The following is a 15,464-nucleotide window of genomic DNA, read 5'->3' on the forward strand; positions in this document are numbered from 1 at the left end:
TATTGGGCACAGTGACAGATGTGACAAGTTTGTCGTCTTTTTTTTTTTCCTTTGGACCCCTACTTTTGAAATACACCAAAAGAAGCAACCACGGTGAGATAAGTGACAAGCTGTCATTCTCAGCCCAAGCATATTGCTTTACCTCTTCTCCTACAATTAAAGAAACCTTAGTTTTTAAAAAGAGCATCAAAACTTGCTATAAACAGTAAAATGGTTTAATTTCCTCTGTTCTTCCCCATCCCCCCCAAAACTCATAAAATAAATTACTACTATTCATTAGATAGCATAAATTACTGCATGAAAATTATTTTCAACTCTGATAATTTAGAAAAAGCTGGACTCTGTGCAGCCACACTGCTGTCTTTCTCCTCTTCATTAATACCCCATTCTCATAGCAGGAGCAAAGAGGAACATTAAACCAAAGACCAAGAAAGAATATTACTTACAGTTCCTACCCTGCAATACCAATTGAAATACAAATCCATTAAAAGGCCTGCAGATGTTAGCTAACATTTCCCAGATTGCAATTTCTTGTTTTTAAATACATTGCACTTTTCCTCCAAATTCTGAGTGGGCAAAAATATCAAGAATAATTAGCACTGAAAACTACAAAACTGTTCACAAGAGCAAATAAGGGGCACAGCTTATGCTCATGTGCAGAGGAGATTAATGCATGCCACAGTCCAGGCAATACAGAATGTGCAAAGATTTTTATCTTGTCATTTTTAATAATTACATGCACATTTATTTCGGCAAGTGAGCACATAAGTATAAAATAAGGAACACACTGAATTCAAGTGCCTGAAAGCATAAAGTATAAACCAACCCTTCTTGTTTTATTCCAACATATCATAAGAAAAACAACATAACAAAAATAGTTAGCTAAAACATGTGCTTTGCACAGTAAGTGAACATCAATATAGAATTTTATAAATATTTAAAGTGCAATAAAAATGTCTTTTTCCCCTATAGCAATATAAAACATGGCTCTGGCATTAGTTTAGTCACTGTGTAAGGGTATGCTTATACTCTTGCTGAAGCCTACAAGACTCCTTCTACTGAATCACACAGGAGCTGAGAAAACCTGTGTCCATCATTCCTGAAGTACTATGCCATAACAAAATGTTTAAACTGGCAATAAATATATCCACAGAACCAATGGATAATCATTTTACCAACTAGTTAAAAAGACATTTTACGTTTTCTAGCAAGGAAAGGACTAGCATTGAATACAGAAACTGCATTTGTTTATCTTTTCTTTATTCTATTTGCCTTCTCATACACATTTAGAAAAGTGATCATCTTTTACTCAGGACCATTCTTTCTATACCCCTATTTAGTTAAAAATTTACAGGTTAAATATATTTATCACTTTTCCCCATGCTCTGTTGCTCCTCCAGTTTCTACTTGTCACACTTGTTTGCTTCTTATTCAACTTTCTAAAGAATTTCTATAGTATGCAAAAGTACTCCTTTCCCTTCTTGCTTGGCAAGGGCATAATTCACTGGGAGACACTGTATAAAAATTACATCAGTGATGAGGATCAAAGTCGGGAGCAACTTTGGGAAGTCTGAGAATCCATCTGCCAGCACTGAGGCAAGACCAAGGTTACTCAGACCATTTCAAGCACATGGATTAACCTGCTTTTAAACTTAAGTAACTGTGCAAGCAATGAACCCTTTCTACAGTCTGGAATAGTCTCCCAAAATTTTGATGTAAAACACTGGTTGCAAGTTGTTTTTATCCTTGTATTAATCCCAATGGCAGGGGAAAAAGCTGATCACTGTCAATCTCTTAGGTAGAAGCCTGTTACATCTCCCCCTTGGTTTTCCCTTTTCAAAGAAAAGGAAACTCCAAACCTTAAAAATGTCTTCATAAGAGAGTTGGAAAGCCTGACCCATCATGCTTTGCACTTTCTTTTAATAATTATTCTTTTTAAAGGTAGGAAACTGGACCCTATGCTCTAAATAAGACCTCACTTATCTCAAGAAGAATGAAATAGTCCTCTCCTCTCTCATGACATCCAACCCAAAATCAGATCAGCCAAAAAAACCCCAAACAAACAAAAAATCTGGTGCATAGTGGTGCAGAGGTTCTGCAGTGTTCCTAGGCAACTTTTTCTAGTCCTCATAATGGCAACTTTTCTTCAATGTTTACACCATATCTCCCTTTTTTCAATTTTTGACCACTAATTTTCATCCATGAAGTGAGAATGTTCTGCCCCATAGTGGAATCACAGAAGAGCTGCCACGCCAGAGATTATGAAAACAGATATTTATGACAAGTATCAAAGCAATTTTTTTTTTTTAAACAAATGGTTAGAACACAAGACCATTTCTCAGCTGTAGTAAACAGGATTGTTCTGCTGACCTGGATTTCTTCCCAGATGTCTTCATCCAAAAGAGTGGCTGCAGTATGGTGCTGTAAAGGGGCTATGAGGCAGTGGCCTTCAGTGAGGGGTTGATTGCTTGGTAGAGACAAGTATACCTATAAAGAGGAGACAAAAACTGAAGTGCCTATTTTTCTAGTGTTAGAAACCCTTCCATTGTTAAGGCTAAGAAATGCATTGTTTTGATAACATCCAAACTAAAGCCATCGTCCTCTAATTACAGCAAGGTAATAGTAATCTTAGTGTTTTTAAAAAGACTTAAAAGCTATTTAGCTTGCTTTCTGTTCTTTGCCTGGACACTTTAATTGCTAGAGAACTTCATTAGAAATGTGAGTAGAACCCTAAACAGAGCAACTACTGAACCACATCCAGTAAAAACCCTGAGCAATCTTAGCTCCAAAGGTACATGGAAATTTTCCATGGAGTATGGAAAATCCTAAGCACTCTGTGTGGACATTTGGTACTATCCATCAGTAGCTCCAGTGAAGCAGTAGTATCCACACAGGAGATCCACTGACAAGGCAGTAGCAAGGCTTTTAGACCAACCAGTAACCTAACCATTACAAAATCACACTGTTTAGTCCATTAGAACAGGCTCGCATTAAAATACGTATATATTTATGTATTTAATTCCTTGGCATATAAAATGTTTTTAAATCAAGTGAAAAACATCAAAAATGAGTGACAACATTGGAGAAAGAATGATAAAAAGAAAAGTCTATATTAAAGCATTTAGATGTTATGAATCCAAATATGTATATATATTTTAAAAGGACGAACAGAAACAAGTAGGTTCCCTGTACAAAACATTGCCCTTTTCAAAGGACTTCAGGCTTAAAAATGGAATTCTCTACTTAACTTTCTTTGGTATCACTGAGGTACATTTCTTAACCAGTTTAAATTTCCTCCTATGCAGTGTGATTTAGTTTTCCACAAATCCACCTACACACTAATCTCTGCGCTCAGATCTTTCATCATTGCTTCTGTGCCTTCCACAAATCCAAAGTTCTAATAACAAAGATCAGCTTTATCTTTCAGGGCAGATTCATATCTTTTTCTCCCTCACCCTTTAGGAAATTCTGAAATTAATTGACCGCATCCTATTTTCCTTGCCCTTCCAATAAATCATTTCAAAGAAGTGATTTTATTCATAATCGTAGGCACTTCAGCTTTAACACTGCCTTCCTTCATTTCTTTTTTATTTTTACTTTTGTGCTGAACTGCCATTTTCTTACCTTGGTGCCAATTGCAATAATAAGATGTTTAGAAAGTTCATTGCTATCAAAACAATATGGGCACTTTTCCATGGATGCAGCAAGCTGTTGGTGCTCATGTATTGCTTTTCTTCTTTGTCTTTCTTCCTCTTCCCCACTACGCTCTCCTTTTGCTGCTTTGGAAACAAACATGTCATCCAGAGTGTAATACTCTCTGTCAGTTTTTTCCATAAGCTGAAAAGATACAGAGGAAAATTGCACATATATATAAATATAAGCATGAAGAATTACTTAGCTCTTTCTAGTATCCTTCCCTGATAGAAGTGTAAAGTATGTAATAGTACCATTACTTCTTTCCACAAGCCATCTGCAAGATGTGTAATTATGAGGTACATGTCTTGACAGCAGTTTTAACACCTGTACTGTCTAAGATTTTATATAAGTATAGATGCATGACAGTAGTGAGCAGAATATATTACTACATTCCATCTCAAGTTAGGTTCCCTCCAGGACTATATATTCCAAAATTAGCTTCAGCTTTAAACAGATGCACTTCTTTTTTTTCCAGTTTGATTAAGAAAACATTCTCATTAATAGTTTATCATACATTTTATTTTAGTCTTTCCCCTCCTTCTCCTCTCCTATTATGACTATCAGTGTCCATAAAAATCATCTGCTGTGAAATAACTAGACCATGACTCTGCACCGCATGTTCATATTCTGTGAAAACATGCCTACAATTGTTCTTTCCAAATGAACAGCACTAAGTTCACTTTGGGCAAAAATATAGTTATTTTCAATATTTAGTCTTCCTTGAATGCAACTATTGCAAGATATGGATTCACTAAATAACCAACCCAACTAATAAGATACATAGTTAAAAACAGATACACTTGTATACACATAATCAGAAACAAGGCAGAATGTTTTAGAGGTCTTTTGTTTGCTCAGCCCCTTTAGTTAAATGCCCCAGCTACAAAAGGAAGCTCCGAAAATACTGAATTTCTTACAAATGCATGCCTGAAAGTTGGTGGTATCTTACAGGAACCAACATAAACTGGGTATTTCTCACCTAGACAGTATTTAAGAGGGATGGAGTCCATAGGTAGGAACTGGAGATGCTAAAGGTGATAGGAGGTCATAAGGGATGTGATAAGAAGGTGGAATCACAACAGCAGAAGCAAGAGAAAGTGAATGGAAAGAAGGAGAGAAGTATACATAGGTGATGGGATCAAAATCCATACAACAAAACTTCACTAAGCTTCACCACTCACAGATTTTTTTTTAAATATAGCATTAGTCTCTATTAATCTTTCCTGATGACAATGGAACCTAAAGTCATCTTGCCTAAATCCTGCCTAAATCAAGACTTCAAGTCTTGACTGCAAAGATTAATTTTTTGAAGGACTTTAGAAAGTACCTCTCTACTTACTGCCTTGGCTACTCTACACAGCTTTAAAAATTATGTGCCATTAATACCCTAACACTCAACATATATATCTAAAGCAAATGTAAAAAGCATTCAAAATAATTTTTCTTTTTTTTTTCTTTAAATGAAGTTCTAGTGCTGCAATACTTTTATGCTATACTCAACTGTAATTTTACCTTGAATCATTTCAGTAATTTCCTTATCAAAATAACAAGAAAAAGACAGTACACCATAGAGATTTCTTGATACTGGGTGTGCTGGACCTTCAGAGTCTTGGCAGATTTATGCATCAGCAGTTTTGCTCCAAGAATTGCTAAGGAAATGGCAAAAGTGTCTTCACAGCAAATCCTAAAACATTTTAGAACACTGACTGGGGTAGCTCTAACAAAGGACTAATATTAACTGAAGGGATTTTACTCAGTAGGTGGATTACTTTGACTGAATTATACGTCTTTATCAACATAATGAAAAGATCCTCCTGAAAATTTTCTTGAAATCATTAGAAATATCTGTCAAGGGAATAACTTAAGACCCGCATATCTGTCTTCCATTCCTTTGCAGGACCTGAAGTCCTGGTCTTCCATGGAAAGCAACATCATAATCAGTGATGAAGAATGTGAGCGCTGAAGCTGACATTCTGCCCACAAAGACAACAAAGCTGTATTTCCTCACAGAATGAACAGTTTTGCAACTTACACTCTTAATATTTTATTTTATAGTATTAAATGTAAACACCTGAGTATAAAAACAAATTCATTTTCTAGTCAATTTGCTAAACATCTCCTTCCTCTGACTACACAGGGCTCCTAAACTTAAAGAGACATTTTGTAAAAATTCATAGCAAAATAATCAGAGCTTTAGTGTCAAGGGTGTCAATACAGAATTATTACTTGCTGAAGTCTGATCAAAGAGGCTTCTTTTCCAAGATGAATACTCTCGACTATTTTGGTTAGGGACCTAATTATATGCATGACTTATTCCACATCATGTGACTGTTTCATTCACTTTTCTTATAAATTCAAAGCATATATGCGCTTTGGAATGGTCTCCCTTCCTGACATGTTCAGAGCTAGCCATTATTTAAGATAACAGTAATATTTCATACAACTGATATCTCTTGTTATTGAAACAAAGTCTCCAATACAAGAAAATCTTCTCAGTATCCCAGGAACAGTTTGTTTAGATAACCTGATTAAAAAAAAAAAAAAAAAAAAAGACTTCTTTCTGCAGGGTAGATAAGCAACTTTCCCCCACAAAATTAGACAACAGTTCTTACTTTCCCTGAATACTCCAAAACTCTAACACAGACCAATAGCTTCTTATGAATATGCTCAGTATTTCCATTTGCAAACAACTGGAGACCAACCTCTTTGATATCATTTATTTAGCTATAACAAATTTAACTGCTTGCATGCATTTCCCACTGGAAGCCACTGCAAACTAAAATCAATAGTTTAATAATTCAAGTCTGTTCTTTTTCTGTTTTACTACAATTTTGTAATTCTATATTTAAAATAAACAAGAGATTCTTGGGTTGTAGAAACAACATTTAGTGGTTTGGGTGTCAAAAATCAAATCTCTGTTTGCCTCTCATAATAGACTAAGAAGGGTAAAACCAGAGCTCCAGTAAAGAAACACCAATAAAGACTACTCCAGAATAATGCCACTTTGCAATTACCAAAGTAAAGGGGTTTGTGTCTTATCACATTCTTTAGATGACTTTAAAAGAGTGTTAAAATGGGATATATCTTCACCTCTAAATACAACTGTCAACAAAAAGGAGCAAGAATTTCTTTGCAGCTCCCCTATTACCCCAGTGTCCCTCCAGCATGCCTCAAAATAATTCAATAAGTCCAAAAACCTAGAAACAGATAAAAATATCATTCAGTAAGAACTGTGTATTCTACTAAAATAAAATAAACCACAAATATAAAAGCTGGCAAATTAATTCAGCAACATTTTTGCTGCCTTTTATAAAAAAGCAATGACAGAGTCTGCAATACTGAGAGACTAGCAATGAACATCATTAACACATTCTTTGCCAGTAGCAGTGAAAAAAAATCATCCTTTTTAAGAGCATAATTTCTTAAATATGATTTTCCCTTAAATATTACAAATGCCATAAAACGTGTCAGCATGGAAATGCAATAAACCACAGCGGCTACGAAGGCAGTTTAGGTAGTACTCTTCATTTATTGTTCTAGATATTGGCCTTTTTGATAACTCATTCTGGAAGAAAATGGTAATTCTCTTTCCAAACATTTATACTCTTTCCTTTATAATAAGGAGTCCAGTGTGTTATGCCAATTGCGTTATTTGGCTGTAACAAAGTCTCTCCAAACAAGTTACACGGCAATTGAAAGAACAACAATAGTGTTTGCCAAAATGCCAGAAGGGAACCAAGTAATCATTTAAGAAATGATTTATTTCACACAGAAGATAGTCAGAATTAGTACAAGTCTAAAAGAAAAAAAATTATGCTCCATATATTAAGAGTTGCTGTATAGCTGCTATGCTGCACCAGCTAAAATATCACACCTGCTAAACGGGAAAGTCAATGCATTCCATAAGTTGTGAACTTAGTTCTCTCACTGCTGCTCGATTCTGTACTCACTGCATTTCAGGTGTTGCACAGGGAAAGAAGCAGGCAGGCACCTTCATATATCAATTTTAAATTAGTATGTCCTAAAAGAGTTAAAATAAGAAATTCAAGCACCTATAAAGACAATGCACCTAAAGTCCCTGTGTCTACCAGACACTGACAAAAAACAAGAGTTGACCTAAACTGACTCACTTGAAGGTGGGTCATCTTTACAGTCTCTGTCTTCTCTTTCCCACTTTGCTTTTTTGGTCCGAGTTTATCTGCCATGTTCATTCTTCATATACACCCTCTATTTTCCAACTTTTCCTTCTCTTTTTGCAAGCATGGATTTACCAGAGAATACACAGGCAGTTTCAGTGCTCTCAGCACCAGGCAAAATGGCATAGCATCCTACACCCTGTGGCATGATTGCGCGACTGTGAAATTTCTACCACACATCTAATGGAGGATCCATTTTCCATAACCCATATACTGTTTTGATTTAACCTACAGAGGTAGCAGCACAGTTTTGCTTCCCATTGCCAAAGGCCCACAGCCCACAAACACTTAAACAACAGTCAGAGGAGGCATCCAAAGCTCTCTCAGGAGCAGAAAAGATTCTTTGGGCTCTCATTTGGACAGCTCTGATACAGTATAAATGTGGCAGAAACCTCAAAAAAGGGAGAGAGATCTCTATGCACCCAGCACAGGAATTCAAAGATCAGCATCTGGCTATACATAGAAGAGAATGATATGAGAGAGGAAAAAACTACAATGCTGTATTCGCTGATAAAATCCTTAACAGGATAAAATCCTTAATGATAATTAACATGAAAAATATGAATATATTACATGAATAATTACATAATATACCATTCATTTTGTAACATGAATAATTTCATGCAAATTGGAAGAAAAGCTTCTTTCCTGAGCTAAATGAGGTCTCCAAAACAATATTAGTCCCCCTGCTGCTTGCAGAATTGAGATACTGTTTCATTCTGCACATTCCTGAAGCCACTGGCATGGGGCTCTCTCTGAAAGTATCTGTTCTAGATCTTGCTCGGCACACTCCAGGGTCAGCCTCATTCTTCTGCCAACACACATTCAGGTCACCAGAACTGTATATCATAGTTTAATTTTATACTGATCCTGTGGTTTTTATTGCTGCAGAAAAACCCTTAAAGCCTTATACGCTGCTGGCAGCTGACACATTCAATCTGAACTGTGCTACGTGTTGTGTCTCTTATCTCTCCCTCCGCTGACATTAACATGCTCTTTGGGTATACCCTTTGGAAAGAAAGCCCTACTCAAGAATTCAATATCATTGTTATACTGAAAGTAAACCTCAAGAGACAATACTCTCAATCAACAGTAGATTATTCTTACATAATACACCTTGAAGGGACATTTTTTCTTTAAATTCCCTCTGAATATTTAGAGACAAAACAGAAAATCCCAGTAAATACAATTTAACAAAAATGCAATGGTAACAAAATATACCTGCATTTTTCTATTATGGGTTATTTTCAGCTTTTTTGTATACATATTCTACATATTGATTTTCTTGTTCTATTTTGTATGCAACTATTGAACTTTCACTTTTCCTGTTTTCTAACACAATCTTATTTAAAGTTACTTCCATATAGGTTAATAAAAGTGCATCTGCTTGGAAAATTTGTGAGAAAAGTCTATAGATTGTATAAAATGCATCAGTTTGATTTTAAATTGTCATGGCAACACTGACGTCTTCAATTTTAAATGACAGAGTTAATATTTGTGGAATGTTGTACTCATATTTTGGGAAGCCGCATAAAAGATGAATAAGCTATTATTTTAGAATGTAAACCTGAGTGACATATGAATACATCTCATTACATTTAAATTTAGTCAGCATTTAGCACCTATTGTTCAAGACAAAAATCACTTTAGAAAACAGTCTTTCTATTCTCAAATAGCATTTGCCTAAGTCAAATTACTGACAAAACTTTATGTTAATTTTGTTATTACAAGTCCAATCTCTCTACAGCCAGAGACATATACATTTGTATGTTTAATTCAACACCTGGGTAGCATTTTCCAAACATATCTCCCAGTGAAATAAATAATGTGCTAAACATACCATAATAGTACTAAAGGATTTTAACAGCCTGTCAATGCCACCGACAGGAAAACATTACAAATAATGTTTATGAGGAAGGTAGTGCAGGTCTGCCTTGGGGTAGCAGAGGTCGAGCAAGAAATAACCAACAACAGAGTACTGTTCAATATAGGGATTATGATTCCTTGTTTTAGTTATTTTAAACAAAAACTGTATGTTCTGCTATAATTAGTTACTAGGACAGATAAAACTTTATATGCAAGTCAATGAAATAGAATATAAACCAAACACAAAATATCTTTTAACCACAAAATTCTGCTTTTAAAAGTGGAAATGATTAGCATTTAACTTTACAATTATCTCTGGCCATGACTTTAATGCATAAAAAAGGCAGTTCTCCAAAAGTCTTCATTTACAACGTATGTTGTAATTTTAACACAATTCATAAAGAATGGCAAATGCTTACACAGTCATTTAAATGTAGGCTGCATCCACACAGTTCCCCTTTTTCATCATTTTCTTTCCTAACCTAGCTTTTACTGCTGTTGATTTGTTTCCACATATAAGAACAGTTTTTACTTTGTTTCCCTACAATATACATAGGAAGTTGTTTATTGCACTGAATTGTAGTGGAGAGCAGAGCAAGGTGTTAAAATCTTTGCATCTTTTTTGAATTTTTTTTACAGCAGACCATGCACATATTTAGATCTTTAAGAAAAAAATGTAAAAAGCAACAGTGCACAAGAGCTTTTTAAGAGTATTATCATGTCTATTAAATATTGTGCCACTAGGGCTTCAGCATGTGAGCTGAAGAAATAGGTTTATTATACAATAGTAACAGCAACAGTGTTCTCTATTTTTATAGTCTAGCTTTTAAAGTGTTTGTAGACTATGATTTTGTTTTATGGTGATGGAAATACAAAGATGTGCAACAGGCAAGTTTGCACAGCAAGTAAAAATGGTAAGGCTGAAAGCACTTTTCCATTTACAGACTTCAGAACCAAGGAAAGGCAATATGCAAATTTCTTTTTTTTGCAAATCTATAATACCAGCACACTTCTTTACTAAATCCATAAACAAAGGTCAACATTAACAGTATAGTCTTGTACTTTTAAAAAAAAAAGTCTTAAATGCTTAGATTCATGTTAGAGATCACTATAAAGAGTTTTAAATAAAATGACTTTATAACTACAACTGAAATGGTCTGATGAACATCCCTAAAATTAACCTGTCTCATCCTCACTTTCTTTTAGCGAAATTTAATCCAAAAAAATTGCCTTAACAGAATTCTTGCATACAAATAAAAGGTAATATCTACTGAGGCAATGTTCTGGAAATTGGTTTCTTACATACACCACAAGCATCTGTTGATTTAAATGAAAGGATTACATAAGTTATACCAGAGTGGATTTGGGAAAGTCGGACTACTCCTAACAGTCAAAGGCAGAAGGAACTAAAGACAGGTTATTTGAAACAGCAGTGAAAATTTAACTCTTCACATGTACTTTGTACTATAAATCTGGCAAAAAAATCAGTTTTCAAATATTTTGTGGGGGTTTTTTTTTGGTTTTTTTTTTGTATCCTGTGAAGTCAGGCTTCTTAGCAGTGTGAATCCAATCTGCTTTTCAAGCAGAAGAAAGTAAAAACTAGACATATTGTTATTTCAAACAGTTTTTTCTTTAGACATCAAAGAAAAAAAATATGAATCAGATTTTTTAAGGCCTGTTCTTTCCATCTAACAAAAAGATTGGTGTTTTAGTTCTTTATTTTTGTTTAAAAAAAGATTTTTTTTCACCACTGCAAATGAAACATTTTAGGCTTTTTCAAGATGTTCATAAATTTGACATAATGGGTAGCATTCACAGGACAGCTGTTGCAGAGGCTTTTTTTGAACTATTTGAGATAACTGAGTCCACATCAACCTGTTGTGAACAAAAGCCAAAGAGTAAGAGGACAGAAAATCCTCAAATACAACAGGATTGTATTAGAATCACATCTAGCAAAGAGGAATGGGCAAATGGAAACTGGTAAATCAGAGTTCACTTTGACCTACGTTTAAAACATACGCTCAGCTGACAAACAAATAATGAGGAGATGGTATTTCCCCCATCAGATCTCAGAGTTCCTAAGAAAGGAAACTTCATGGGTGGGGACAAGACTTAAGAGGACAAGCATGACTTCAACACCACATCTCAGACTTTCTGGCAGGAACATGGCTACAAAAATGTTTAGTCTGTGAATCTGACTGGGAGTCAGGCGTGAGATAAGGACATAAAGACCTTCAGTTGCCCATGGGATTAGATAGAGGTTTCACAGATAGTGTTTTCAGGTCCAGGTACTGACATTCCTTCCAAGTCCCATTTAAGAAGGCAAGTCCTTTTATAAATGACACCTTTTTTATTTCAAAATCCCTATTATATTTCAGCATCCCCATCTCCATTTACAAAACTGCAGTTATATCATTATCTTCAAAGATGCACAATAATTAGCCTGCATATCATTTGAAATACCATTAAATCACTAAGCATTGTGAAAGTAACATTTATCTCAAGCAGAGCACTCAGCAGTGCAAAAGCAGAACAATGTGCTGGTCTCATCTCTCCCTCACTCAGGTCCCACCTGCGATAGTATGGGGATAACATTCCTTCTTGCGCCACAACAGCCACGTGGTTGAAATTTTCTAACTGTGACACAGTCTGCTAAAGTGATGGAAACACTGGGAAAATCCATGAGGGGAATAATAGCTTTGTATTCTGGATAGGGTCTAAATGCTTGGCAGTAACCAAGAATGGTCATAGCCACAACTGAATGGGCATTTACACCGCTGGCATGACTACCATGTCACGTCAGTAGAAGTGAACATGCTGCACAAGACAATGGTGATGGTGACAGGGAGAGTTCAGGCCCTTTAGTTCACTTTGGTAAACTCGCACTGGAATAAAGTAGGCAATACGGGCAATCAACACTGCACCAAATAGTTTTAAGGACTGTACAGCCATCTTGCTGCCAAACACTGAACATCCAGTCGACTGAACACGATGGAGACAACATGGAAAAGTACAACCTGATTATAAACTAAAAGCCCTAAATTAAAAAAAAAAAAAAAAAAAAAACCACCACACAGGTACACTTGGCTATATTATGGTAGTGGAGGCTCTAAGTTTGTAGTTTAGCTTTTCTTCTTCCTTGACTGAACAGCCAGCAATTTTAAGTTATTAAGTTTAGCCAGCTAACAAAGGCAACAGACAAATTACCAAATTGCTTTTTGTTAATTCAAACAATTCTTGGTTGGTTTTCCACACAGACAAAAAGAGGCATCCAACTAACCTAAGGATGGAGCCATTTTCCTGAAACAGGAAACAGCTGTTTTCCTGAAAATCACATTGGTATCGGACTTGATGTTAGAACTTACAAAAAAACATTGTAATGAGAAGCGATCGCGCAGTAGAGATCTTTATAGGAAGGCCGTCATATAAAAACACCCTACCTTTCATTTTTTAAAAGCAATTGTCTTCTTTGCAATGGATAGCTTCTTCTATACCAACAGCCACACCTAAGAAATCATACCCACTCAACAAAAGTGGTTCAGATTAATAAGATGAATGAAATCACTCGACCAAATTTGAGAGAGGTCTTCTCTCATCCTAGGTAGGATATCATTTATAGACTTCCAGCAGTTTCCTCCTACTGCTCTTCTGAAAAACGACAGACTCATTTTTGTGGATATGTTTTTCACATCTCAAATGAAGGCACAAAGAGAAAGTAATTGGTGAGTGTCAAATCCCTGTACTATGTTATCAAACTGTGACGGTGCGCTCCTTCCCGCCCTGATGTGCTCTTGCCTCCCCCAACCTGACCTCCCTGTAAACAGCACATAGGCAAGGGCTAACTGAGCTTGTGCCAACTAAAATCCATCTAGTATGCAAATATGACTATGAGTCAATCATCTTACCCCATAAATAGGGGGCAGCCCAGAGCCCATGGAGCTCTCCTGCATGGCAGTGGGCTGCACTGCAGAACCTCCTCTTGAGCATGGACACCTCTCAAGGTTACTCCTTGAGGTTGAGAGATTCCTTACCCATAACAGATCCTTGGTAAGTGACTAATAGCATGCTGAAACTTTGCAAACTTTGCTAAATTACATCTCTGATAGATTGTGCACATAATCCTTTAGACACAAACCATTGACCAAGTCTGGGACTAAGATTGGACCAGCCGCACCCAGGCTCCTCTGAGAAGGCGTTTGGAAAGCAAGGGGGTCCACTCTGAACCTTGTGACTCAATGGGAGGGTCTCCTTGACACTTTCATCTGACCCTGCCCTCCACACAGTAAATAACTGAGTGAACCTTGCCATCGACCCTTGTTAAATCACTGTCTTATTTACGATGGAATTTTATTAAATCGCTATCTTACCTCTATAAAACATATTGCTGCTTCTCTCTTACGAGTGAAGTTCATCACTCCTCACTCATCCGCAAAACAAACTAAAACTAGAAAGAGGTATGGCTGCTAAAATTCCTACTGGACATAAAAACACTGTGCTGAATGCACTTGCAAGATTTTTTCAGACTACTGCCAACATGTTAGCACTAACACTAACCTTGTAATGCTGTGAACAAGAACACATTCTACCTAAAGACATGGAAAACTCAGGATGCCAAGGGACAAGTTCCTTAATTTACAGTCAAAGAAAAGAAATCACCATCTTTATGAGGAAAACCATCACATTTTGTGGTAACAAGAAGAATGGGGTATCACCTGTGTGGAAACTACCAGCATTTCAGATTTAACAGAGGAGAAGAATTGGCATCTATGATGCTTCTTTTTATGAAAATCAAACAAAAATATCTTCAAAAACTAAATATGAGACTGCATAAGCCTGGAGGACTTTGGCATTATGAATTAAAATTTCGACAACTAAAATTTCATTCCAACAGATTCTTTATACACACAAAAGAAGAGAACAAACATCTACTTTTGAGCATATGCTCCAGCACACTTATCTAATTAATAAATAATAGGGCTCAAAATATTTTGTCAAGAATGAGCTATGTTTTCAAGAAACCTGTTCTAATCTCCATCTAGTAGCAAAAAAAAAAAAAAAAAAACCCACAGCACATAGCATCTGACCCAAAGCTTATTAAAGAAATTTTATCCTTAAAAAAAGACCTTGAATAAAGCATACTAAACTCTGATTTTGCAACATAAAATGGTCACACTGTGTCAGAGCAAAAACTTCTCTCCAACAGTAACTAATACGTATGGGGAAAAGTATAATAACCAGAGCACCTAGAAGTGACGCTACTGCTACATACTTGCAGCCCTCCGCAATTCACTGGGGAAATCCTGAGCCAAAATTGTATCTAGATCTCTGTATTTAACGATCACCAATTAAATTATACTTTACAAAGTTGCTGTATCCCTTTTCCTCCTGTTCACAATTCTAGTCTTCACAGCATCTTGTGCTCTACAGCATAAGTTCTACACTCTCCCTTTGTACTTTTTTGGGGGAGAAAAAAAAAAAAAAGGTCGTTTCTTTTTCTTCATGTTAAATTCTGCTCAATGATCATTTCACCACAATATTATGAAAAACAAAAATTGTTTTCCATTAAAATTTTATGATAATTGGGATTTCTATTCTATCAGTTGCCTTTTTTTCCCCAGGCTGAAGAAACTTTAGATTTTCTTCAAAGAGCTACCATTCTATGCCTCTGACCATCCTCCTCTGCACAGCTCTGCAGGTGGATCCTTG

At 35.9% G+C, this 15,464-nt stretch overlaps 1 protein-coding gene across 9 annotated transcripts in view; it reads right to left on the reverse strand.

Annotated features, from left to right (window-relative positions):
• Positions 1–15,464, reverse strand: part of CWF19L2 (CWF19 like cell cycle control factor 2) — a 120,704-nt gene that overhangs the window by 33,153 nt on the left and 72,087 nt on the right. For 8 of the 9 annotated variants that reach the window (XR_010883199.1, XM_067289913.1, XM_067289901.1 and 5 more), the window contains exons 13-14: positions 3,625–3,837; positions 2,371–2,487 (exon numbers count right to left, since the gene is read on the reverse strand). Coding sequence is in view for 8 of the 9 variants with exons in the window: in XM_067289913.1 (XP_067146014.1) it covers positions 2,371–2,487; positions 3,625–3,837 (330 nt within the window). In the remaining variant the exon portion in view is untranslated. The remainder of the gene's footprint in view (positions 1–2,370; positions 2,488–3,624; positions 3,838–15,464) is intronic. The other variant, XM_067289915.1, reaches the window with a different exon arrangement.

The sequence above is a fragment of the Apteryx mantelli genome, chromosome 1, assembly GCF_036417845.1.
Source record: "Apteryx mantelli isolate bAptMan1 chromosome 1, bAptMan1.hap1, whole genome shotgun sequence".
Lineage (NCBI taxonomy): Eukaryota > Metazoa > Chordata > Aves > Apterygiformes > Apterygidae > Apteryx > Apteryx mantelli.